The 25,964-nt window shown below is 35.8% G+C and overlaps 1 protein-coding gene across 5 annotated transcripts in view; it reads left to right on the top strand.

Moving 5' to 3' along the window:
- Window positions 1–25,964, top strand: part of LOC136839407 (patched domain-containing protein 3-like) — a 179,576-nt gene that overhangs the window by 84,207 nt on the left and 69,405 nt on the right. Inside the window, exons 1-2 of one of the 5 annotated variants that reach the window (XM_067105399.1) lie at window positions 3,714–3,842; window positions 14,887–15,296. The exons of 3 other annotated variants lie outside the window; for them this stretch is intronic. In XM_067105399.1, coding sequence (XP_066961500.1) covers window positions 15,187–15,296 — 110 coding nt within the window. In that variant the 5' untranslated portion in view covers window positions 3,714–3,842; window positions 14,887–15,186. Of the gene's footprint in view, window positions 1–3,713; window positions 3,843–14,886; window positions 15,297–25,964 lie in introns of those variants that run through there. One more of the 5 variants, XM_067105400.1, reaches the window with a different exon arrangement.

Raw genomic sequence — 25,964 nt, 5'->3', positions numbered from 1 at the left:
CGCGGCTCAGTGCATGATAAAATCTTACAAAGACCGTTACTGCACTGGACATCATCACTAAATATAACCTGGTCTATGTACCGCTGCCATTGACAGTGAGACTCCTTGTAGAATAAATAATGCCATCCCCTCCAAACCAAGAGTTGTGTATGTGTAAACATTAATTGCCGGGAGAACTGTTTCTCGCATACAGCCAGTTTTAGGTCAAAATGCCTAAATTTTAACTAGGCCTAAGAGTTCTCGCTCTATTAGAGTCTGAGCCTCCAGAACATTTCTCATCCTATCGAAGGCCAGTGGAGTTAGGAAATCTGGAAATAGACGATATATATATATATATATATATATATATATATATATATATATATATATATATAATATATGTTATGACCCTATACCGAGGTCAGATAGGGTCATAATTTCTTACTGTATCTGTTTTAAGAACAGCATCAATCATCTAACACCCCTAAGATTCTCTGGTAGCGGTGGCCAGCCCTGGGTCAGCAAATTCCTTCTCCCTCGTCGACTCTTCTCACTGAATCTACCCTCAAACAAAGGCCTACTGGAATTAAACACTGAGATACAAAACTGAACTTTATTTGCAAATTTAACAAAAGTAATTCAGCAAAAGCTACGGACATATAAATGGAAATCATAACTAAAGGAAACTCTGATACACAGTCCATCGAATTAATGTTTCTAGACCAACCAATACTAATGACTAACACCTTGGTCATCAAATCAAATAAACAGGTCAAAGTCTAGTATATTCCCAATAAGTACATTCTCGACCTCTTACCCAGCGAAACATCTGAAGAAGACAAGCAAAATCTTCTTTAGTTGTCAAAGCACAAAAAAAATAGATATGGGAGTTCCTCCCACGTTATTCAACCATAAATGCTTAAACAAAATACATATTATAGAAATGGAGAAAGCAATCTACAGTTTGGTAAATAGATATGATTCTTACCTCGAAACCGCAATGTTCAAAGCAGTTCTGGTATCGCGCACAACACAAGTTTCATTACTTATCGAGACTTTAAAAGGTTCAATGTTGGTCTTCTAATCATTCCTTTCTCCCATCCTAATCCCTTCACACCTTGGGACTCCGCCCAAAAGACACGCACAAACACACGTTCCTCACCGGAACCTGGACACTTCCAGCGAACGTACATACAGTACAGTGTCATCTCACATAATCCCACGCCTCGAAAATCCTGACGCCATCCTTACTTAACAAGGAAATGCGTCGGATGATAGCTAAACATTTTCTCCAAGATTTTGGGAAAGATTTCCTCCCCACTTGTTAATTCAACATCTGTTGTGTATTGTAATTCATAGCATACCTGTGATCTGTGTGCTTCTCAGATATATATACATATACTGTATATGCATATATATATATATGTGTGTGTATATATATATATATATATATACTGTATATACTGTACATATTACGATTCGAAAGCCAACGAATTAGGTTAATCGGCTGTTATGTTGCTGTGTGGGATAAGCTTAAAAAAAAAAAATCTGCGGTGAAAAGTTTAGTGAGATTCCCGTAGGGTTTCTCAGCATTAGTCAATGGAAGGTATAATGTACACTATACTTATTAAATACGTTACATGGGTTGGGAAGATGAAATGAGCTATAGTAAAATTTTCCCATTATACTTTTTTTTTTTTTTAGCTGATAGGTAAGATGGGTAAAAGAAGAATAAGGGCAGTTAGCTAGCTAACCCTGCTTGGGAATAATTTAGAAAGTTAAATATTAGTAAGAGTAATGTAAAGCGTGGTTTGGCGACAATTTTATTTAGATAAAGGTACAATTTTTCTTACTATGGCCTTAATATTAGCATATTGCAAAAATGATTTTGCACTATATTTACATAGCGAATTGTTCAGATTATATATTTTACATTTTATTTCTTAATAGTATAATTCTATTCAGATAAAGTTGCAATTTTTCTTATTTTAACTTTATTATTAACTGTTATAATAATGATTTTGCAATATATTTACATAGTAAATTCTGTAATTTATGTTTTTCACAAGACATCTCTTAGTAGTATAATGGCTGAGGTTCATCTCGATGAATGAACGAAGATACTCTTCTCTACCATCTGTGGTCTGTGTTGTTTGGGTAGTTTTTCTCTTCTGCTATAAAACTTTAAATTTTTTTTTTTTCTTGCACAGTACGGTGTGCACTTGAATTACATATATACTTGAATTATATATATATATAGAATGTATATATATATATATATATATATATATATATATATATATATATATATATATATATATATATATATTTCTGACTCACATCAGGATCGAGCCCAGATCTTTCAATTGAAAGACCTGGGTTCGATCTGATGTGAGTCAGAAATTTATTTCTTTCCACACGTGACTGTGTGTTGATTACTTGTATGTATATATATATATATATATATATATATATATATATATATATATATATATAATGCATGTCCGGAAATTCAAAACAGGATAAGAGTTGCACAGCTTTAATGAGTAGGCTACTAGTTTTTCAATTTTGCCTATACGAGTATGTAGGAGCGTCTTGTAACTGATTTAGACTGAATATTTAATCATAGCATAAATGTCTCATTCGATGGGGTGTTCATTTCTGTGATAATTATTTTATGCCATTCCATAGTGAGGAGTTATAGTTAATCTGTATGTATCAACTTCAGCCAGATTCCTCTTAAGAAATCGTCCGATTGCATAGATAACAATTGATGGAGCTTTAATTACTAGGCAATGAACGTGAGGCTACTCATTTAAAGTTATAAGATTACTTTGTATGTGTCGAATTCTATATGTTTAATATTAAAAATCAAGTCATTCTCACTGCTTGTCATCTTGAAAGTATCCAATCCTAAAATAAAAAACTTCGAACGTCCAGCACCTCATATCATAGAGTTAGCCCTACAATATTCCCGCTGTCTTCCGTTTTCTTTGGTGTTGTTTTGGAATGCTGCATGGACCCACAAACGTTGCTAGGTACTCAATTGTCGGAATAATTTTAACCTGAAGATAAAATTAATTTCGTTTTAGTTCAGTGATAGGCTGTTATTCCCTTTATATGTGGATTCTCTAATAAGTTAATTAACCAATATTTTCATGCTTTTTAACTTATTCTTGAACCTCGGATTCTTAAAAATTTGTTCAAATCAATTTATGACATCGTCGCTCGATGGCATCTGAATGCGAGCCAATCACGAACACGAAGCATGTCTAGTTTTTTTTCGGATTTCGGTATTAAATCTTCGTTTCCAATTAGGTTTTGAAAACACATTAATTCCAGTTTCATCAGTTTTATGGAAAAATGAATCTTGAGTATTCAGGAACCATAGGTGCCTAAGTTTTAAGAAGTGTAGTTTAACGCCAAACCAGAGCGCTACAAAAACTAAAAATAAGAGTTTTTTCTCTAATCTACGTCCACATGAAAGTTTCATTTGTTAAATTAATATGGCATTTTGCTTGAATAGGTAGAATTTGCTTTCATTATTACTTTGATGTTTGATACCCAGCATTCATTGCCATTTCATATTACCATATGTGGAAGGTTCAAGTGAATGCCATCATTGGTTATTCTGCTCTGCAATGACCTTCCTTTTAAGACTGTGTGGTAACCGCAGTGCCAACGCTGGAAGGGGTTACCCAAGTAATGAGCAGCCTGGAATATACAGCTGACTTGTATTGGCAATGTGCTTCCCCCAGAGAACAGAAAGGGTTTTAGTGGGACACGTTAGCTATGGTCTCAGTGCCGCTTGAGCTCCGGTTGCGGCAACTTCTAGCGACAGTTCGGTTTTGATCGAGTTTGTGGTGTGTATGTGTGGTTCAGTTGGGAGAGAAAGGTGCTCTTTGAGAGCCAGGCGTCAATTTAACTTTCACAATCATAATCTATGGAGAAACATTCCCACACATTTCTACCGCTGTGTGCGTCCTCGCAATCGCTTCGAGGAGTTTTTTTTGTACTGACAAGTATTTTTCAGAAATAATTTGCATAAGTGAAACTGCGTTGATGTGAAAAATGTGACCTCACAAGACAGAAAAACAAATTTCTATGACTGGGTATCTTCCTTCCTTATACATGAAAGTGAACGCCACATACCTTTCAGTAGCGTGTCGCTGGTGATATCAATTTTAAACAGAGATGATAATGATGAGGATGTAGATAATGGTGATGATGCAGGTGATAATGATGATAACTGCAACGTTCCAGCATATGGTAACATTGGTCTTAAGGTGTAACTCATTCAGAGGGCCTTTTCATTACTTTTCTCGACTGCATATCATAATGATAATGTTGATGATAGTAGTGATGACACCAACATCTAAACATATGTTAATGGCGGCCTTCTGTGTGATTTATTCAGAAAGTCTTTGGGTTTCTTTTCCTGGAGAGTATATGGGTCTATGTTGCTGTTTACATGAGGAACTCTAAAAGAAACCTCTTCCTTGATCTCTTCCCTCCCCCCCTCCTCAAAGAGAGAGAGATATATAGAGATAGAGTGGGGGGGGGCATATTTTACCCAGCCTCCGTAAAGGGTGTCAAGACGATGCTTTGGGCTGATGGCTCAAAAACAAGTTTTATGCAACTTTCGTTTCTCGAGTCGTTTTGTAATCCCAGCACGCTGTTGGGAGGAAGAGTGCTGTGAGGGGGGCTTCTAGATACTGCAGGTGCAAAGGAATTCAGCTTTGCGAACTCCTTTAATTAACGTCGGTAATTTATAACAACGAACGTCAAAACCTTTGTTATTCTGTTTTAAATGTTTATTCTCGACTGTTAGTTATTGTTTCCGTCAGTTATGTACCTCCTCATTGTCTGTTTTATTGATTATTGACAGTTTTTGTACAGGAATGTATTTTGTAAGTTCATTTATTTGTAATAAATATTAGTAATTTCTATATTAACGGCTATCAGTAATTGTTTGCATTACATGCGTACGTGTTTGCTGTCGGTCATCTTAATTATTGAAGTTAACGTTGATGACTTTTAATCATGACTCCCAGTGGTTACTTACCGGAAAGAAATAGTTTTTAAGCTACTGTAATTAACGTTGTGATTTTTATCCTTGATTGTCAACGGCCAATTACACTATATATTTATATATATATATATATACATATATATGTATATGTATGTATATTATATATATACATATATTGTATATATATATATATACATATGTATATGTAATTAACGTTGTTGATTTTTACTGACGATTATTAATTGTTATTGACGTCTCTTGTGTATCTCAACAGTATCGTATAATTTATTTTTATTATTTTGATTATTCTCTAGCCTGTAATTCACGTTTTTTTTTTATTCATGATTAGCTGTGGCTGTTGACATAATCTTCGTACCTTTTCTTAATCAGCTAATTTGATTATTGGCAATTTTGTATTAAGAACCGTAGATTGTAACCTATTGGAATTAACGTTTATTATTATCCATCATTATCAGAGGATATTTGCATAATCTGTGAACCTTTTCAGCATATATTAATTAATTTATTAAAGTTTGTTAAAAAAATATTTAGTTTTCAAATAAGTCTCCCAGCAATTAACAATGGTAGTCTGTAGTACACTTACCATGGAATGTTTGAATTATTATAAACACCTTATAAATACTTTAAATTTATTACTGATATAGAAGCCAAAGACACATTCTTTATTGTAACAGTCACAATGACCTCATAACCCTCTTTATTTCTTTAAGCTTTTAGTTGCGTTTTCCATTGGAAGCCAGGACTCGCATTCCAACGGAATGCCTTGATTTTTATATATATTACACAACGGAGGCAGTATATTGTTTCTTTCATGTACGGAAAGCTCAGATGAGGAGGTACATACCATTCTGGCCGAGCTTCAGAAATACAACTTTCTACCGACGCGAAGCCGAGAACTTTTACTTACTCGGGTACACACCGTCAGGGACGTGAAAGAACGCGCTCTTTCTTTTACCCGTTTTCTTTTCCTTATTTTGTGCATTCCGTTTAGAAACGAAAGGGAATTGTAAGGTCTTCTCTTATCCTGGCCACGATTCAGGATTCGAATCTGTGTCTCTTTAGGGTAGTGGAACTTTTTATATCTAATTCCATTTGGGTGTAAGTTTTCCCCATGGTAAATTAATATCGGTATCAGTGGGTTATTTGTGACATTATATCTGAAAATACAAAGCTATCGGGTGTAAAATAGACATACAATTATGTATTTGTGTATAATATGTTTATATATATATATATAATATATATATATATATATATGTGTGTGTGTGTGTGTGTGTGTGTGTGAGACACACACACAAGAATTATAAACCTTCAACTTAGTAAAAGAACTAATTTATGAGGGAAATTAGGGGATAGTATATATTTAAGTGGGAGATGAATTCTGTTATTTAGAAAACTGGTGTGCGGTCCTTGAAGAATGTAAAAGGCGTTCCACAGTGTCCTGTTTTTAAAAGAGTATTCATTTTAACTTTTTTCTTGACAGCTGCCACGTTGTTACGTGTCTTTCTTGCTTGTAATGTGTACGTGCGGACAGTCTGGAACAGATCTTTGAGAAAGGTTATTTTAATCCAGGTTCTTTTCTCACATGTAACCACGCCTTCCCTAATGCCTTAAGCGACAACTTTTTCAACATTCGTTTGCTTGTGTAATCGTGAACTCTGATTTTCAAACGAGTTCTCTTTCAAAGTAGTTGTCAATATGCCTAATATGTTAAGCTCCTCGATACCTGTTGCCATTTTCATCACCGTGGAATCGGGTCATATTAATTTCTGATAATAATGGCATGAGATTCAAAAGAAGAAAGAATTTGCTATCTGTAAATGTCAAGTTTTACCTCATTGATTATAATTTGTGAACGCAAATTGCAAATTAGGAAATACTGCGCTAATTTTTTTAAAACATTTCACATCTTGTTATTAACAAATATTCACATATTTGATGGTTTGTAAAACAAAATGATATAACAAAACGTTTTAAAAATGCATTACCAAGATTTTATTAGATATGATTGTAAACTGGTTTATGAACTATTTCCCATAAGTAGCCAAACCGTTGATAGTTACCCTGAAAAAAAAAAAAAAAATTCAGGCATCATGTAATGTTAGTAGGATACAGGGAACATGGCTGTGCGTTGTAAAATGCAGTCATGAATTACATTCGAATTGAAGCTCCGGAAAGTCGCAGCGGGTAAAACAACATATATAATGAGAACTTGTCAGTATTGTGAAAATGAGATTTTATGTAATTTGGCGTTTTTATTGCTTTTTTCCTGACTCGGGCAGTATGACTCAGCAAGAAATGATCCCGGTTTTTTTTTATACCACCACTTTTACAAGCGCCGATGAGGTTATCTGTCTGAACAACTTGAACTTTCAGATTTCTTGTAAATTGGAAAACACTACTCGTATGTTTGCCCGTAAGAAACAGTTCGTATTGTCCAGTGACATTCTGGAAGTGAAAAACAAATTTCCTAGAAAAAATAAAAGTATGTGCGTATTAAAGTCTTGAAAAGAAACGAAAACGTCTCAACTGTGGCTTTGTGGAAGCGAAACAATGAATGCTTAATATCATTCTGGAATGGAAACTGTTAACGGTCCAGAACTGAAACAATAAATTAAAATTCGAGTTTTAAAGCGAAAATGAAAGTGCGTATGAACGTTAACATTCTGGAGAAATACAGTAAAACCTTGTTAATATTAACATTTCGGAAAATAAATAAAACATACTAATCAACATTAGTACTCTGCAAGAAAAACAAATACTTATTTTGGAAAGAAACGATAAATACGTATTTCCATTAAGGTCTGGAAAGCAAAAATCAAATTCTTATTAACGTTAACATTCCGGAAAAAAACAAATAATTATTAACAGTAAAATTTCGAAAAAGACCCAGAAAAATCTTTTGAGTATTCTGAATGCAAAACTGTTGCGAGAAGACAGACAGGTACCGGAGATTCTGAATCTCGAGTTCTAATATCTTCTGATACGTCACATGATGACTGTCTGGATCGGTGTCTGTAGTTCCTCGAGAGTAGTTCCTGGATGTTAGAAATCTATAGCCAGTGATGCAAAGCACAGTGGGGGGACAGAGAGAGACAATCAAGATAGAACTCCTCTGATTGCTTCCAAAGTTAAATATAATGTGCATGCAATCAGATAATCAACATCCACTGTGTTCAAGTGACCAATTAGTTTACAGTTGATTAACGCCAGTGATGGAACGGGGATGGGGTTGTATATGAGTTGGTAGGGGTGAGGTTTTGGGGGTACGGGAGAGGTTTCTGATTACAGCGCGTAATCTACCATGAAGGATCTCTCTCTCTGCCTTGAACTTAGGAGACACACACCTGCATAACGAAGGTTCGAAGGATGGAAGTCTCTCTCTCTCTCTCTCTCTCTCTCTCTCTCTCTCTCTCTCTCTCTCATATTTATGTGACAAGGATGTAAATTCGTAAATATCCAATATTGCGTATTTAAATAGCTTACGTGAAAAATTTATCCCAATATATTTTCTGTGCTATGTTTAATGCAAAATAATTACCTTGTAATTTTTGGTGCATTTTGTAGATTTGCCTATTATGTAAGCAGGTGCACATACTTTTTAAATATCAAACGAAAAATAAGCGTAAACTGTGAAAAGGAATATGATAAATGTACTGCGTATGCAGTAAAAAAAAAAAAAAAACTTAAAACCGAGGCAAAGCTACCTAAAAAGTAAAAATTCTACCTACTTACTGAATATTTATGGCGATAAATTTACACCAACCTTTGATTTCATTCTCCCTTGTTGCATACAAGATGAAGGCGCACTTTGAATTGTCTGTTGCCTTCAGAGACTCACTTATGTATTTTACTTTTAAGGGTCTGTATATTGACTCTTATGAAAGTTATCTGCATACTGTATGTGTTTGTAGAGTGTTATCAGTCTTTATTGTCTTCCGACTGATGATTTGGTATTGCAGTTTTTGTGTAATTACCTTTCTGTGCTAATTTAATATGCCGTGTATACAGTACTTCTTTCTCTCTCTCTACGCACACGTACACATATGTATATATATATATATATATATATATATATATATATATATATATATATATATATATATATATATATATATATATATATATATATATATATATATATATATATATATATATATATATATATATATAAAAGAGAAAGAGAGGGAGGTGCGCGCGCGCTTGTGATTACTCTGCCCATGTACCCGTTTACTTCCTGTACAGTCACTTGTCCGTGGATTCTTATCCTCTTGCGTGCAGCACGTTGAAAAGCTTTGTTGTGTAGCGGAACGCATTAATCCCCTTCCATTTGCATATTCCAGCCATTCACAATGTCCCGAGGTGATGTTTCTTGCTCACGGTTAAGTTGTTGGTGGTTGGTTGATTTAGATTAAGTTGGTTTTTATTCAAGCGCGGCCCTTTGCTCAAAGGCGGCTCCTAAGTGTGGTAAGGTTTTGAATGAGATATGAGGCCTGATGCATACCTCTGGATTATGACCAATCCAACATAGAAGCGAAGATGTCGTGACTTGAGGGTAAACGTCAAGACCATAGTCGGAGACGAAGTCATCTGACAAGGGTTCCTGTCGAGAGCTGTGTTCAGAAGTTGCGATTTCTTGAGACTGATTTTGCTGCCCTGTATGTTGTCCTGGTATATTGGAAAGTTGCTCTTTCTTCTCTCTGATCTGGTTGATTTGGATGCACTTAATGTTGCGATGATGATTGATGGGCTTTCTTTAGTTACGCGTAGACCAAATGTAATTGATGGATTCGCTTCCTGCAAGAAATTATTGGAAAAATATCTTTTTGTAGAACAGGAGTACGTTTATTCGTGGCAGTACTTTTTCTATTATTTACATAGATGTCGCTGTTTTCCTCCTATTTTTTTCTTTTCTCCCGAAAGAATAACTTTAAATTTCTGTTCCAAATTAAGTAAGTATTAAATGATTATGTTGCTTTTAAACCTTGTATAGGAAAAGAAATGGGGAATAAGTATTCTGTCGAAGGTCTGTCTCATCTTCATCTAAAGCTTAAGTAACGGACGTTGCTGAGGCAAAAGTATCTTCACGGATTGTTGGAGAGTAATGGGTCGTTGTTGAAGAAGAGAAGACTCCTATTTGTATCGAGAAAAAAGCGATGGCAAATGCGAAACAATGCAACTTGGGAAAAAAACGATGATCTGGAAACCAGCCCTTCCAGTGATCAAAGAATGAACCACTCTACGGATGTTGACCCTTTCGATGTTGGCAAAGAACAAAACGAAGGCCCAAGACTCGTTCGTCTCAATCGGGAGATCGAATATCCCCATTTCACGAAGTCGGCATCCAGTTCGTTTGTACCGTGAGAAATGGTTGCCGATGCATATAAACAGCTGAGCGATCTGTGGTTCGAAATGCAATACCCAACCGTTTGTGTTATATAACGCACACAAAAAATTGCCAACCCTTTCCCAAGGAGTTACTTATTGTTACGCACCTGCTGATATCGATGTCTGTTATGTAAGCATGTCTCTGGAGTCGATAGCAGCTGGTTAAACGCGTATTGTTACGTGTACCGAATGGGTACTTTTTGAAACTTTGAGTCAAAGACTACAATGTTGTTGTGGCTTAACAATTATTGAAGAATTTAGGATTTTCACTATTTTTAACTGGGTCCCAAATTAGTAGAAAGGAATTAGCATTGTCTTCATGTACCTAATTATTCCATTATCTCACTTTATATTAATTATTATTTTGCTGGAATTTCAAATATTTCAATTTTAGCCTACGCAAATCTAATTCAAGAGTGGACGAAATCTGGCATAAGTAAATAGATGTATGCTTATTTGGGTAAACTGGCAAAAGAACGTAATTTCCTTTAACCTTCACTCGTCTCCTCCTTAAACCTCAGTCTTTCCCACTTATTTTTAACCTTCGCTATATTGCGTCTCTCTCTCTTTCTCTCTCTCTTTCCCTTTGTGTTCCCAAGTTCCCCCCTTCAGCCCTGCTATTTATCTTACCCTTCTCTTGGTATTCCAGAGATTTCATTCCTTTCCAATTCCAGTATTATCCCTTTTCCCTCCTTTTCCCTTCTTGCTTTCCCCATTCGTTTCCTAGTGTCTGAATCTTTTCATTTGCGCCCCATATCACATTTTATTCATAAATAATCTGTTTCTTCTTTTCATATATATTTTGATTAGACTTCTCCTGACCTTCAGCTTCCCAGCTTACCCTCACCGGGCAATGGCATCCGTAGTACCAGGTATCATGACTTTCCAACATCCTCACTCGGTCCTTTTCATACTTCTCCCGGAACCTTCTTCTTCTTCTTCTTCTTCTTCTTCTTCTTCTTCTTCTTCTTCTTCTGCGATGGACAGCTATAGTTATTAACAAATGCCTAGGCTGTACTTGTGACTGTCAGGCGCGTTACCTCGGGGCCTTGTTGTAAGTAAGCTCGCACCCTTCCAAGGTTGTTCGTCGTGTTAAGTGCATTTCTTTCTCTCCATCTTTGACATCTGAGAGGAATTTGAAGTGACGTTCTGTGTTCTGGTGATGCTGAAATTCGAATTATCTCAAGATTGAACTTTTTATATGTTGCCTTTCTGCAATGTATTTTAGGACTGAACTTTGTTTTAAGTTTTTGCTTTTTTGTGTGATGATGTAAGCACCGTGGATGCTAAGAGAAACTTGCTGCTGTTTAACACATACGAGTATGTGACGGTAATTCATAAGATTCGTATGTGATAAAAAACTTTCAATTTACTGAAGAATGTGGTCAATAGCTTTATCGTTTCCATAGTCTTACATCTGGGCCACGGGGATTGATCGACGTTGCCACTAACATACTTGTCCTTGGTTAAAGTATGTAGCACCTATTGATTTGTGTACAGGCTGCGCTCAAGACTCGGCCAGTTGCTTAGCCCCCCACCTTTGCAGCAAGCAAGTTTCACTGTCTCACTATTCATTTTAAGCCGTGAATGTATATTTTCATTCGTTCTCAGGTGCATCCTTAAAATGCGGTGTGAATATGCATGTTAAGGGTAAGCTTGAGTTGCCGAAAAAGAGAGAAGTGATTGTAAGTATGGAATATGCAGCAGTAATAGTAACAAGTGTTACAATATGGAAATTTTTTAAATTTTGTCGAGTTAAAATCAGTTTTAAATTTAACACTTTTTTAATGAAAGCCTTTTGAAAGAAAATTCATATTTTTAGTTTACTTACATAAATCGGATATAGGCTGCTGTCCTCTCCCAAACAACTTCGAACCATATGAAAAAACGCTTGTTTGGATTTTTTTTTATGATTTATGATTTATGATTTATGTACTCTGCCAAGCTCAAGCCCTATGTGAAGATAGGTATCGCTGACATTCATTAATAGTCACAGTTTACGAGATAAAACAGACAGTTAAAGACTGATGCTGGCCATCATCACAGCTGAAGTGCCGAAAAACATCTTTGTAAACTTGGATACTATGAATGTATTAATGTTTACATAACCGGATGAACTGAACGTGGATGGTGGTCTGTTTACAGCTCCAGGTACGGAAAGGTACGCATAGGCTATGTCAGTCTGGTAGAAGACTAGGTTACAGTGATTTGCTGCTGAAAATCCTATGAATGACAATCTTATGCACGGTCATTTCCTTTGTGACTAGAGGGTTTAAAGGATAAACTTCTTAAAAAATTCCTAGCCTACGCCTTGAGAGTAATCCTTGTACTCGTGAGGGGCATACAGACTGCGTTTATTCAGTAGAAAAGTAGATTTCTTTGAAGATGCTTCGAAAATACAAGGGATAATCTTATTCACGGCATTATTCATGACGTTGAATGAACAAAGAATCAACAGTAAGCATTTTTTCTGAAAAATACCCCAAGCCTTTATTGTTATAGAAATTATTTTGAAACAATAGCTATTAACAATAGCTATTATGCTGATAACGATTCTTTGTCAGTACGTTTTTGAAGAGTTGTTAGTCCAGAGGATGCACACCGTAAGTAGTGGACAGGCAGCCAGCCAGCCAAATACACACACATACTCGTACAAACGCACCCACGGCTGGCCTTGAATCTCTGTCTCTCGTGCGTTGTACACATCGTTCTTATGCATATTGGGCTTAGGAGATACAAAAGATATTTTGGGAAGATTAAGCTGTAAAGTTTGGTGCGAGTTAGGGTAAAGATTAATTCAATTGCGGATGGGGGGGGTAATTTCTACATAACTAACAGTGCACACCATAGATATGTGTTATGTATTTCGGAAATGAGAAGAACCACACACCGTAGTTAAGGGAACCAGTGGTCAAGTTCATCTGTCTGTCTGTGTGTTAGTGTACCGCCTTGAGATATACTCCTGGGATTTTTTTTCAGGATCTAGAATAAATTCCTTGCTTGAACAGACGTGGACATATCGTTGCAGTTCCGGAGTTCATGACGTGAAAGACTTTTCAGAAACTTTGTCAAAGTAGGTATACAGATTAAGAACTCGACAAACCTCACTGAAGGGAGAGAGAGATGTTACCTGATGGTTAATTATCCTATCAAATTCCTATGGTGTATGAATATATTTTGATCTACGATAACTCCTGACACCTCAGGGACATTCGCTGACCATTCAGTCTCACGAAGAATGGCGTGTGGTTTTTATCTATTCGCTTTTACCTGAGCTACCGTTCCTGTGACGGGAGAGTTAGAAATGTTGTTATTAAAGGTGAGTTTTTCCTTAGCGAGACAAAACATTCACCTCAAAGGTATGCCGATGAGAATCCAGTCCCAACCGGCGTGTGGATTGATTGCTGATGTGCGCGTTGCGATATGATAACAGTTAAAGTAATTTAGCTCTGCGTTTGTTGGCTATTTAAAGAAGGAAGGGCTTCAGAAAAGGAACAAGACACAGGTCACCGACACTTAATACAGCTGGCTGTATCAGGGATGAAAACTCAACGCAGAAAATTTCCTCTACAGTAATCGTTCCATATATCAACGCAGAATGCTCATCTGCAGCACATCGAACCCTCTCTACACACTAAGAAATACAGTAAATCAGTAAATATCAGTAAATATATATATATATATATATATATATATATATATATATGTGTGTGTGTGTGTGTGTGTGTGTGTATTTACTGTATTTACTATTTTCTATATATATATATATATATATATATATATATATATATATATATATATATATATATATATACTGTATATATACCACGCGTGAGAGATTCTCTGAAACTTTTAAAATTCCCTGTACCCCTAACATCAGTGTCATCATCAACTTCGCTATCACTGGTTGCAGGCTGAAAGATGCTTACTGTGGTTTGCATACAATTATTTGCAAAGTGCTTTGGTCACACCAGACGAACTTGGCGTTAGTGAGAAGGATTGCTTCTTTCATTATTTCGATCACGCTTTCAAGCGTCCCTGCGACTAATAGACGGATGACATGGTCTTTTGTTTGCATGTGTTGTTTTCTACTTAGAATTCCTGGACACTTTGTGGTCATTATTTGCCTTCAAACATTTTTAAACAGCCAACGATTTGTTTCTATTTGTGGAATGTTTTTATAATTTTTTTCCAAACTGAATCTTTTTATATGAAAATTATTTCATAGATAAGTTATCAGAAACAGTCTTTTTTCCAATTAGAAGTACTTTCAAAAACGTTGACCTAATCATTACACAATGTTTAATCTATAAAGCATGTACGAAGTAGCACATCCTGTGTGTCATTAATTACATTTCCCCTAAGTAAATAGGATTTCTAAGGAAGGAAAAGACACTCCCCCCTCAAACATATTTGGATAAGTAAGTCCACACAACGCTAATGATTTAACTTCTCATTAATTACAGCAATTATCTGTGATCATTATAGACCTTTCTTGACGCTGTGATAATTGTATTGAAAAGACATTGTCAACATCTTTTTGATATTTAAAGGAAAAAACCTGTGATTTTATTTTACATTATTTATTACTATAGGCTAGTGTTAATCAAGAAAAACTTCTGCAGTGATTACCCGATTTGATATGGATATGAAGATTGCCTCTTATCCTCTGACAGTTATCTTGAAGTGAATCTATTGTTTCTTGTGTCACGAGAAGCCTAATCAGTCTTGGGATTTCACTTTGAGAGCACCAAGAATAACTCAAAATGAATGGTACAGGATACTACCCGGGCAATAGCCATATATTGCCCCCCGTCAGTCATGTGAGATACAACAGTCATGACCACTTCAACACAAGACCTCGTCGATATGATGGGTAAGTTTGTTGAGGATACATCTACTCTCTCTCTCTCTCTCTCTCTCTCTCTCTCTCTCTCTCTCTCTCTCTCTTTCAGTTTTTTGTATGTATACATGTGCTTGTGTGTTAACTATGTTTTTAGTTGGTAAGTTTGTATTTTCATACATATAGTAAATATGTATACAGTATCTGGAACCTTTATTTAATAAAAGTTTTTGTTCCGTGTTCTTGTTTACTCATATAAAAGAGTGAAAGAAATATTTTTGTAGAGGTGCAAATCATAAGTTGAATAAATTTTGTGTCTTAGAAAAGGCAGTAAGGCAACGTGTATACTCTCCCTCTCTCTCTCTGAAGTAAGAAACTTGTTTTTATTCTTGACGAATCCACTCTTTTTTTATTTTTTTTTTATTTTTTGCAGCTAAATATAGAGACCAAGCAATGCTGGCAGTGACAACATAGCTTCTCTGAGTTAATACTCCTATTTTCAATCTCCTACGAATCTTTCTTGCCTGCGGATAAAGATAAATTCTAATGAATGCTTGGAGAGAGACAAGATTGTCGAAAGTGGCAACAGTTATTGTATTTAGACCTTTATATCCTGTAAGGCTAAGTATTGAGGAATTGGGACGAAAAATTGTTGCAGTACTTGAAATGATTTTCTTAGAAGGAAACAAGATAGAGTTTTGTCAGTGATCGTAAACTGTACTGCCTTGATGCTTATATCTGAAGAAGAAAATATTCTTTGAGATTATGATGATGGTGATGAGTATAGTCTTCGCACGTCCGTTGTCTTTCCTCAGATGTCCTAAATAAAGAAACAAATATTTTTATGCAGTTTGCTTCAGTTGAAATGAAGTCAGGACCTGATTCCGTTACATTTCATGTAAATAACCAAACTGTGTATATATTCGCAAAAAATTCGCGCGTGAGTTGATATATATATATATCTCTATATCTATCTATCTGTATCTATCTATATCTGTCTATCTATACATACATATCTGTATATATATATATATATATATATATATATATATATATATATATATATATATATATATATATATATATATATATATATATATATATATATATATATATATATATATATATATATATATATAATATATATATATATATATATATATATATATATATATATATATATATATATATATATACACGCATACATACATTTGTTATTACCCGTTTACTCATTAATTTTGGTTTAACCTGCTTCAGTACTTAATTCCATACACAGGAGAAAATCAGGAGAAATGAAAGTGTGAAAAGAAGAAACGAATAAGAATCGTGTGAAAATCCACACGGTGGAAATAGCTGACTGGTGGGAAGTTACGTCGAGTTTCACCTATTTTTCTCGGCAAGTCGTTGTTCTGATTGCAAATTTTTCCCTCGTTATGGAGATAAGAGCAGTGACGTCACCAAACGCAAGCCAGTTGTCATTGTAACGGCTGGTGATAGCGAAACGTAACCTTCCCTACTGACATAAAAGGAACTGAAATTAACTGTATATGGTTTTGGCCTCTTCGTCGCTTTTGAACCTTTTCTTGAAACAAAATTCGTTTTAGCCGTTTTAGTATGAAAATGCATTCGTGGTAGCTTGGAATACTTTTTTATTTTGTAATCTCTGCTTGTTTGAGAACCTATGTATGAAAAAGTCACTGTAACTGGCCTTTTTTTGTTCTTGAGATTTTTTTAGTACCTACCGGGCTGAAATGAAGCTTTTTGATTCTTTTTATATTTACATCTTTCTTGCCTTTTCTTTAGTCTAAATATTTTGGCCGTTCTGGTTTGGGAAAACTTTCATAGTACCATCCAGAAGCTTCAGGCAGTTTGAGCCTCTTCCAGGTTAGTGGTCCATTTTATGAAACCAATTATTTTGTCAGTTCCGTTTTAAGAGACTATTGTAGTGCCTTCTGAAGCCAGCCGAAAAGAATATAGGATGGGGACCCCGTGCTCTTTCCAGTTTCTTTCGGGTCGTGTTTTCAGCCTCGGGACTGTCGTGTAACTCCGACGTCTAGCTCTCACACAAGATGACGTTTCTTTCTGAAGAGAAATCATGACATTTTCACGAGCCTTCACTATGAGTATGACGTATTTCGTCATTTTTTGTGGATGATTTAAATCTTAGTTTCGTATTACAAAGCAATATCCTCTCTCAAAAGCGAACTTATCAATATGAGTCGAGGGTAGAGATGTTTTTCTCATCTTACAGGTTCAAATCTGTTGTGGCATCACAGCAATTGCTTTTGTAATTGACGTAATTACCATGATTTTTATTTGAAGAATTCTTATACTTTAATTACATCTGTTTTTCTTGCAATCATTTTTTCAGACGCAATAATATTTTTACATGATAACATACAGTAATTGCATTCTAGCATCTGTTATTTTAGTCTTCTGTATCGCTGGATTATTTTTTTTATTAACACGATAACATGCAATTGACTGTTGCTCTTGTAATTTCATGTGATGACATTTTTCAACACTGAGTTCGTGCATTTTGAGATTTTCCTGTTCTTGCATCTCTCATTTTTCTCCAATCCTTATGTTGTACGCGTCGTAAAATGTTCCCCTCCGAGATAACAATATCGAATTCAGTATTTTCAAACCTAACAGTGTAACGCCTCTTCGCTCTTCTTCAATCATACACGCCAACATCTACTATCATATTGTTCTTCAATATTTTCTTTTATCTAAGGCAGTCCAAATTGTTTTGCTTATTCTGTTGTTTCTCCCATGGTCTCTCCTCACCTGCCATAACCGCGGGATCTCTGGCTCCTCTCTCCATACAAGTCGCCTACCATCACACCTGACCATGAGATAAACATGACGAAATTACCTTTAATGCTCTTCACTGGTTTCTTGCGGGTTCCTTCCAGGCGCTTCACCCGGCTTGTGTCCTTGAAGTTCGTAAATGCATTTATTGAGGGGTTAATGATCTTCAAGCACTTAGGTTCAATTATTTTAGAGACCATCTCCTAACCTTCAATCTCCTTTTTACATAGAAATCATTCTCTCTCTCTCTCTCTCTCTCTCTTTATTTTGTATCATATATTCAGCTGGATTACCCCTAATGTTTGTGGTTCCTTCTGTAAAATGCGTCTGAATGTTAGGTTTTTATTTTCTTTTTACTTCTCCGCTACTTGTCTGGCAACCTTAACTATAATTGTCTCCATAATGAGACTTTTTTTTTTCTTCCACTGGTTGCAACTCTCTGAACTATAAATGTACATATATTTCACTAACTACACAGTTGTACCGACAATCAATCGTCCGTAAGTGCTGTGTCATTCTAAATTAATCTTTAGAAAAAGAAAAGTAACACCTGTTCCTGCTCTTTCAAATATGTTTGCCCTGTGGTATAATTATTATCATTTTCCAAGGGTTGAAATGTTTAACAGAAGTCCTCTTATGACATTACACAGGTCGGAATCCACAGAAAATTTAAGTTTTTATCCGATGGATGTTTGCCGACAATCGGTCATTTCTTTTGGCCATGTATTATCAAAGAATGGGAGTTTTCTTATAAAACCACACTTCAAGGTTCTTGTTTACTGCAAAGGACCATGAACAGGCTGCGTCAGATCACTAGCTATGTGTGTGTGTGTCTGTGTCTGTGTCTGTGTGTGCGAGAGAGAGAAATCCATTTAACAATCACGTGCAATTTTGTCCGACCTTTCATGATCATGTACCTCCAAACCATTTCTAAATGGTTTCTATATAACTAAGATCTTGTGGGAAAACATTCACTTCTTGGTTTGAAAACTGAGTAGTTAGATCCGGAAGCTAAATATTCATTGTGGATATTCAAACAAGTGTTACAAGAAGCGACAGAAACGCTAAGGTCTTATAGAGGGTTTTTGTTGTAGGGTTATCTAGGGGCATCTGTGGTTCATTATGACCACAGGTATCGAAGACAGTTTGATTTATGTTTGCCCTTTATGACTACAATTATGCACTCTAATCCTGTGCGTAGGAATAACAGTAAATGGATAGAAATTTCTCTGTTTGCTAATATAAATGCTAGATGTTTACATATGCCAAGTGCTATTTATACGTGCTAATGAGAATATTACGTGTGGAGGTTTCTTTATGAAAGATGCTTGTTTTTTAATATAAACATTTCGTCTAAAGATTTGTTGAATGTCAAGGAAGGATGGCATAATAAATAAAGTGGTGGGGAAACACTCCACTCCTTAAGACTTGCCTTGGTAAGGGGATGAGCAGACTTCAACGATCCTCGGCATTTGAAGTCTGATTTACACCGCTGGGAATAAACCCCCTCCGTCCCCTTGAAGGCTTATTATTGTCTCGCTTTTTAACTGGCCTTGGGGTCGCTGGTGAATGGAGGGAGGCGCTATCAGGAGAGCCATAAGGTTGGCTTACGCAATGTTTTGTCATTATAGGCTTACGTAGGGAGTGAGTAGTGTGGTGTTGCTATTTGTATGGGAGTAAGTTTTGTCAGCTGTTTATTCCACTGCCGGAGCACTGGAGTCTAACACTGTTATATTTCAAAATTGTTCTTTAAAAGTCCCTGGTTTTCTTATAACGTTTGTAGCTACGCAGCCACAGTAAATTAAATGTTTTGAGGTTATCATTATCCCCAGGGGTTAGTGAGTAAATCAACAACATAGAACCTGAGAAGATTAGAGGAGTGAGTATCTACTAGGAAATTAGGAATATTAACAGGATGATTCTATTTTGCTGTAGATCGTGACCGAATGCTCCTATTTGATATTATCGTGATCAGTAGCTTTGTTCATAGATTATTGTGTGGTGTTTCACTTCATCCATATACTTATATATATACATGTATATAATGTGTTTGGTTTCTTTGATGCTTTCCCCTTCAAGCAATTATGCTTTGGCAAATACTTAGGAGATTTGCCTTCAGATGCAATTGCTTGAAATCCGCAATCAGAATTTTAATGCCTTAGCAAAATCATTTTCAATTAAGCTACTTTTCCCTGTTAAGGATGATGACAAGAAGAGGGTTTACTGAACAAATGAGCGAAAATCCCCTCCACGCGAAAGAAAGGACGAGAGGATAAGTGGCCCTCGTGCCTGTACACTCATAGAGTGGAATTTCCAATCTTTCCGGTGACGCCATGTACTTCACACCACAAGGCTAAAGGAAGTCCCTAATGGCAGACGAGCGACGGGGGAGTGGTTGATGGCTTGGTGGAAGGTAGGGGGAGAGGGCAATATGTAAAGTGTATATTACATCTATTCCCAGGATGGAGGAGTCTCATTTATTTGAGGATAAAGACAAGCCCCTTTTTTATGATGACGACTGTTATTTCTTGAGGACGTCCAACTTTCGCGTTAAGAGTCTCGCGTGCACCTTTCCTTCATGGCGACGTCTTTGCCTCGACCTTTATTTCAGGGCGGCGCCTTTTATCGAGTTTTATTTCAGGGTGGCCTCTTGCCTCAAGCAGTATTTCATGGGGACACATTAGGTCCATGTTCGTACCTTGCATCGACTTGTATATCATGACGATGCTGTTTTAACGATGTCGTTTTACGACTTCAGTGTCATTTCAAATTCAAATTCAGCCAATTAAACTGTACAGTGTGTTAACCAGAAAGTTTTACTCTTCAACACCTCCTGATAGTCTGACTGTCGAAGAACCCAAGGCTCTGCTAGTTTTATCCAGTTTCCTCCTCTTCTCGCGACAGATCAGATAATTCGAGGTTTCTTTTAAAAAGTGTCAACTTGTTGGGGATTTCTCGCTGGGATAATGACGGGTTATTAATATCCGCGGCTTCAGGGTTCCCATGAGCACAAAAGTTGGTGATATAAATATAGATGATATGTATACCGTCCTCGCTGTATTTGTGTGTATTTGTGTATTTAAACATGTATGTATGCATGTATGTGTCTACTTTGGTTTCGATGACCTCATATTTTAAATGAACGTGATGACCTTTCTAATGATATTACTATGTTTGCGTTAACGTAGATGTTTCCTAAGTCTGCGACTCTACATCTAGGCCATGCCATCCTAAGTCTACAACTCTACATCTAGGCCATGCCATCCTAAGTCTACAACTCTACATCTACTGTAGGCCTATGCCCTTTTCATCAATAAACTTATAAATATCCTCTTGTAATACGCATTCATTACAATAAATTTTATTCTTCCCAACTGATCGTCTCTATTTATGCATCGGCAATCCAGACGGAAATCATGATCAGTATAAATTCTTCGCCTGTAACGTCAATGTCAGTAGAGGCCCTTCATGCGTGTTATTGACGAACGGAAAACTTCTTCATCTTTTCTTTCTTGAGTTGTTGGTTGAGACCCTTGTTTTATGGCGGCCCGTTACTGTGGTTAAGATGTGAAAGAGAAAAGGAGGCCTGGTGTGGACCTCAAGGCTTTGCCCTGTTTTTATGTATTGCTATATCTCTTTTCCTTCAGTTTGAGTTGGTCCTTTTGCCTTCATGTTAAGAGGAGTTTTAAATAACTGTTTACCTCTCCATCTTCAAACGTGCTTGACTCATTTGTGACTTCTTTTATTAGTGTTATTCTTTTTTTTTTACTGTTGGCGAGGTTTGTCTCTTGATATTTTTAGTATGTTCTATTGATAAAAATTCTTTTCGTAAGTGAATGGTATACACATTTACTATTTCAATGAACTATTTTACAAAGAATCCCTTATTTTAAAACTCCACCCTGTGTACCCTTTTGTAATTGAACATTTTCTCATTTCAGGTAAGTTGATCATCCATTACACCATGATGATACGTAACGGTAAGAATGAAGTTGTTTAAGATTTTCTTTCTCTTAAAGTGGCTTTTTTTTTATAGGACAAGGTTATTTTTTACTGGACCCATGATTTTTAAAAATTCCGTCATTAGCGGGCTAACAGTTAAATATACAGTTAAGAATAAACAGTTAATATCACCTAAAGTCATATCGTAAAATCGCCGAGGCCTGCTGAGTGACTCAGTGACAAGCAAGCACTTACGTCACTTTTATGCTTCAATTTGTTATGGTTTTGTTCTGGCTGCATTTGCTTTCCAACCACAAGGCTAACGCGGACTTTCGTTTAGATGAAAATTCTGGTGTTATTCTATATTTGTTGACTGATCTCACTTTTCGCAATTTTCTTGTTTGATCTCACTTTCAGCCTTGCACGAGTGCATGGGCTCGGAGCTTCCTTTTATTTAATCCGTTCTAGTTTTTTATATTAACACTCTTTCGATTTTTTTTTTGTAACTTCATTAGTCGATTCATTACTCTTTCATAAATTTACTGTAGTAGCGGCAGTTTGTAACATGGTGTATTCAATTTCAATTTTGTCACTGCTGTTCGTAAGTTCTATTGTTCCTGCCAAAGAAGGAAAATTAAGTCCAAGTTATCTATTCATTTGCAAAGATTGAGAAAAATATCATTTATGAATCATGAATGTTCTATCGGAAACTCATTAAATCGAGGAGAAAAGTTTGGAGCTGCATAAAGATTAATAAAACTAGAATTATATATGCATATATATATATATATATATATATATATATATATATATATATATATATATATATATATATATATATATATGTGTGTGTGTGTGTGTGTTTTTTTGTGTTCATAAACACTAGTGTGCATGTAATGAATATCTAGCATATCTAATGTAATAAAGATAAACAGTTATTCCATTTTTACTAAAATAATGCTCATATTCCCTATATTTTAATTAAGCAGAATGATCTCATTAATATATATATATATATATATATATATATATATATATATATATATATATATATATATATACATATATATACACACACATATACATACATATATAATGTATATTTTATATATATATATATATGTGTGTGTACAGTATATGTATATATATATATATATATATATATATATATATATATATATATATATATATATATATATATATATATATATATATATATATATATATATATATATATATATATATATATATATATATATATATATATATATATATATATTAGATATAGTGCTTTTTGCTTTTTTTATCAGCCTAAATTGGCTCAGTTTGCTGGCAACTGGATTTTTTTTTATATTGCAGTTGTAATAACAAACATGTTAAAAAAGACGTGCGAATTTTGAGCGCTTATCTAGGCCGAGCGAGTGATTGACCTGAAATAACTGGGCGGGTCGGCATTCATGGTCAAAAACTTTATTATATTTGGAGTAATATTCTTGTGAAATGTAGTAAAACCCAGATGTATATTTCGTTAAATCTTGATATCTTTTAGACAAGTTTAACCAGGAACCGCTTTGTTTGAAGTGGAGTGTGTTGTGTTAAAAAAAATTCAAATTTCTAGTATTTATTCTAATTTTAGAATGATAAATGTTACCTTGTCCTTACACAGCAAGCAGTATATTGTTTCCTTTAGTAAAGAAAGCATTCTCTCAAATTTGTCGAGTTGTTAACTAGAGAAAAAAAACTCCCGTTTGGTTCAGTCTGACATTTTCTTGAGAAATTACATCCTTTTTTATCTTTTCCGGAACTTCATGTCGAGATCCGGCCGTGAAAAGAGCTGTCTCTTGAAATCACTGAAGCGAATCAGTAAAAATGTCATTTCATCTTATTCCTTTCAAGAACATCGATGTCTCGTCACATTACAATACTATATTTTCAGTAGCTAAGTGATATATAATAAAATGTTACTTTTCTTTCAGTATAAACTCGAGGTCGTTTCGTATTACAGTATTCCATTTTCTGTAATCAACCAGTACGCTTGTTGAGACGTTTCTCTTTCGTTTTTGGAGAACCTCGAGTATTTTTTGCTAGGTATTATATTTCGTGTAATTCAGTCAAATACTCTTAAAATGTAGGAAATTCATAGTGTGAATTTCAGAGATAAAACCATTTGGAGTCCCACCCTCGTCCCTAGGGAGCGAAAGCACCGGATAATGGACACTAAAAGACCACAAGCAGCTGATAAAAGACAGGAAAAGATCGATTTCTTGAGAAAGCCTTCCCTTCCCACCAGTCCAAGAGTGCACGTCTGTGCTTGTGCGTGTGGAAGCGCAGTGACTTCCTCAAACAGCCAAAGAAAACGTGAAAGTATTTCTCTGCTGGCGTGAATCTTGCTAGCGAAGCCATTGTTTCAAAGTTGGTGGTATACAGGGCGTACAGTTGATGATGAGAATGGCGATGCCTGGAAGGAAGATATTTCCAGCTTTTATTTTAAGAAGAAAGACTTCTCTTTCCGCCGTTTAATCTCTGCCATTTATCGGTCAGCTGATTATTTTTCCCTCTCGAATGCCAAGTTAATCGTTCTACTCTTGCCATGATCCGGCTTTTATTATGTTTCCTTGCAAGGTTGTCATATTTGTCTGAACTTGGTTCTCTTTTCGTTCCTAAGTTGGGAAATAATTTTGTCCTTTATAACAAAAACAGACAAGAAAGCAGATTATGGGACCATTCGACTCATATGCATGTGCATGCGTTAGTTCCAGTTAACCTGATGTTTAAATAGTTAGCTTTTACTTATCTTCTCAGTGAAATATTGAGCTATTCTGTAAAAAAAATTCTGACCCCCCGAAATGCCGCTTTCTGCGGAAGGAAAACAATGGTATTTAGCAAAGCAAAATCTAGAAATACCGCAAAAATAATAAGACTTGACCAATTTGCGACTTCTTATTTTTTTTTTTTAACTCTGTTCCTCCACCGCAGTCTGGAAACCTGAAGCTATGTTTCCATTTGCTGCGTCATTGTTATTCCAGACTCGGTGTGGAAGTTATGAAAAATCTTTGAGTGTTGTTTATCCCAAAGAGATAGATCTACGTCACGTTGGCATATACTTGAATGTTTGTCGCCTCGAGCTGTCGTGCGAGATCTTCTTACAGGGTGGGACTTTTTTGCTTCAATAGGCAGCTGATTTGCGACATACTCCACAGCAGTCGGCAAGGCTCTCTTAACTTCCGCGCGAAGATTGCTCTGTAGAGTTCTCCTTCACCCCAGTAGGCAACTTAAGTTGTAAGGCCTTCCTTTACTTCCTAAGGAAACCTGCAAGGTCTTTTACGCTTCATAAGTTAACTAGAATTTCAATGTCTTCAAGGAATTCAGTAGGGAACTGGGCCGCTGATTCTCTTGTGCTTCAGTACGCAGTAAATTATTAGGTACACTTCACTCCAGTAGGTAAGTGAAGATCTTCCTCTGCTTCAGTTAGCAACTAAAGGTATTCTTCCACGTCAGTTGGTAAATGAGCTGTAAGGATCCTTTGTATAAATCAGCAAAAGAACTTTTGATATCCTGTATTTCAGTAAGCGTCCGAAGTGCAAGCTCTTTCTTCGCTTCTGTAGGCTTCCTGCATCTAGATTCCACTTTTATTTCAACAGGCAAACAAGTTTCAAGGACCTCCTCTATTTCACTGGGCAACAGAGTATTTTACTCAGTTACCTACGGAGATATATAGTTCAGGAAGTGAATGAAATGGCAACAAATTTTACACGCGGCATAGAAAGACCCGTCTCTCAGCGCAGGGAAGGATACACAAAGACTTGAGAAAGAGCAGAGAGCCACCGCCGCGAGGAAGAGGGTCATTATATCACCTTGTGTCATATCCTGCCTAAAATCTTTTTGTACCTTTATATAAGCGAAGCAAGGCGCTAAGTTTTCTTTACACGGTCGCTTTAAAATCAC

Source organism: Macrobrachium rosenbergii, chromosome 6 (genome assembly GCF_040412425.1).
Source record: "Macrobrachium rosenbergii isolate ZJJX-2024 chromosome 6, ASM4041242v1, whole genome shotgun sequence".
Classification (NCBI taxonomy): Eukaryota; Metazoa; Arthropoda; class Malacostraca; order Decapoda; family Palaemonidae; genus Macrobrachium; species Macrobrachium rosenbergii.
Note: the sequence above shows the minus strand (reverse complement) of the source record. Positions and strands in the feature narration are given on the sequence as shown.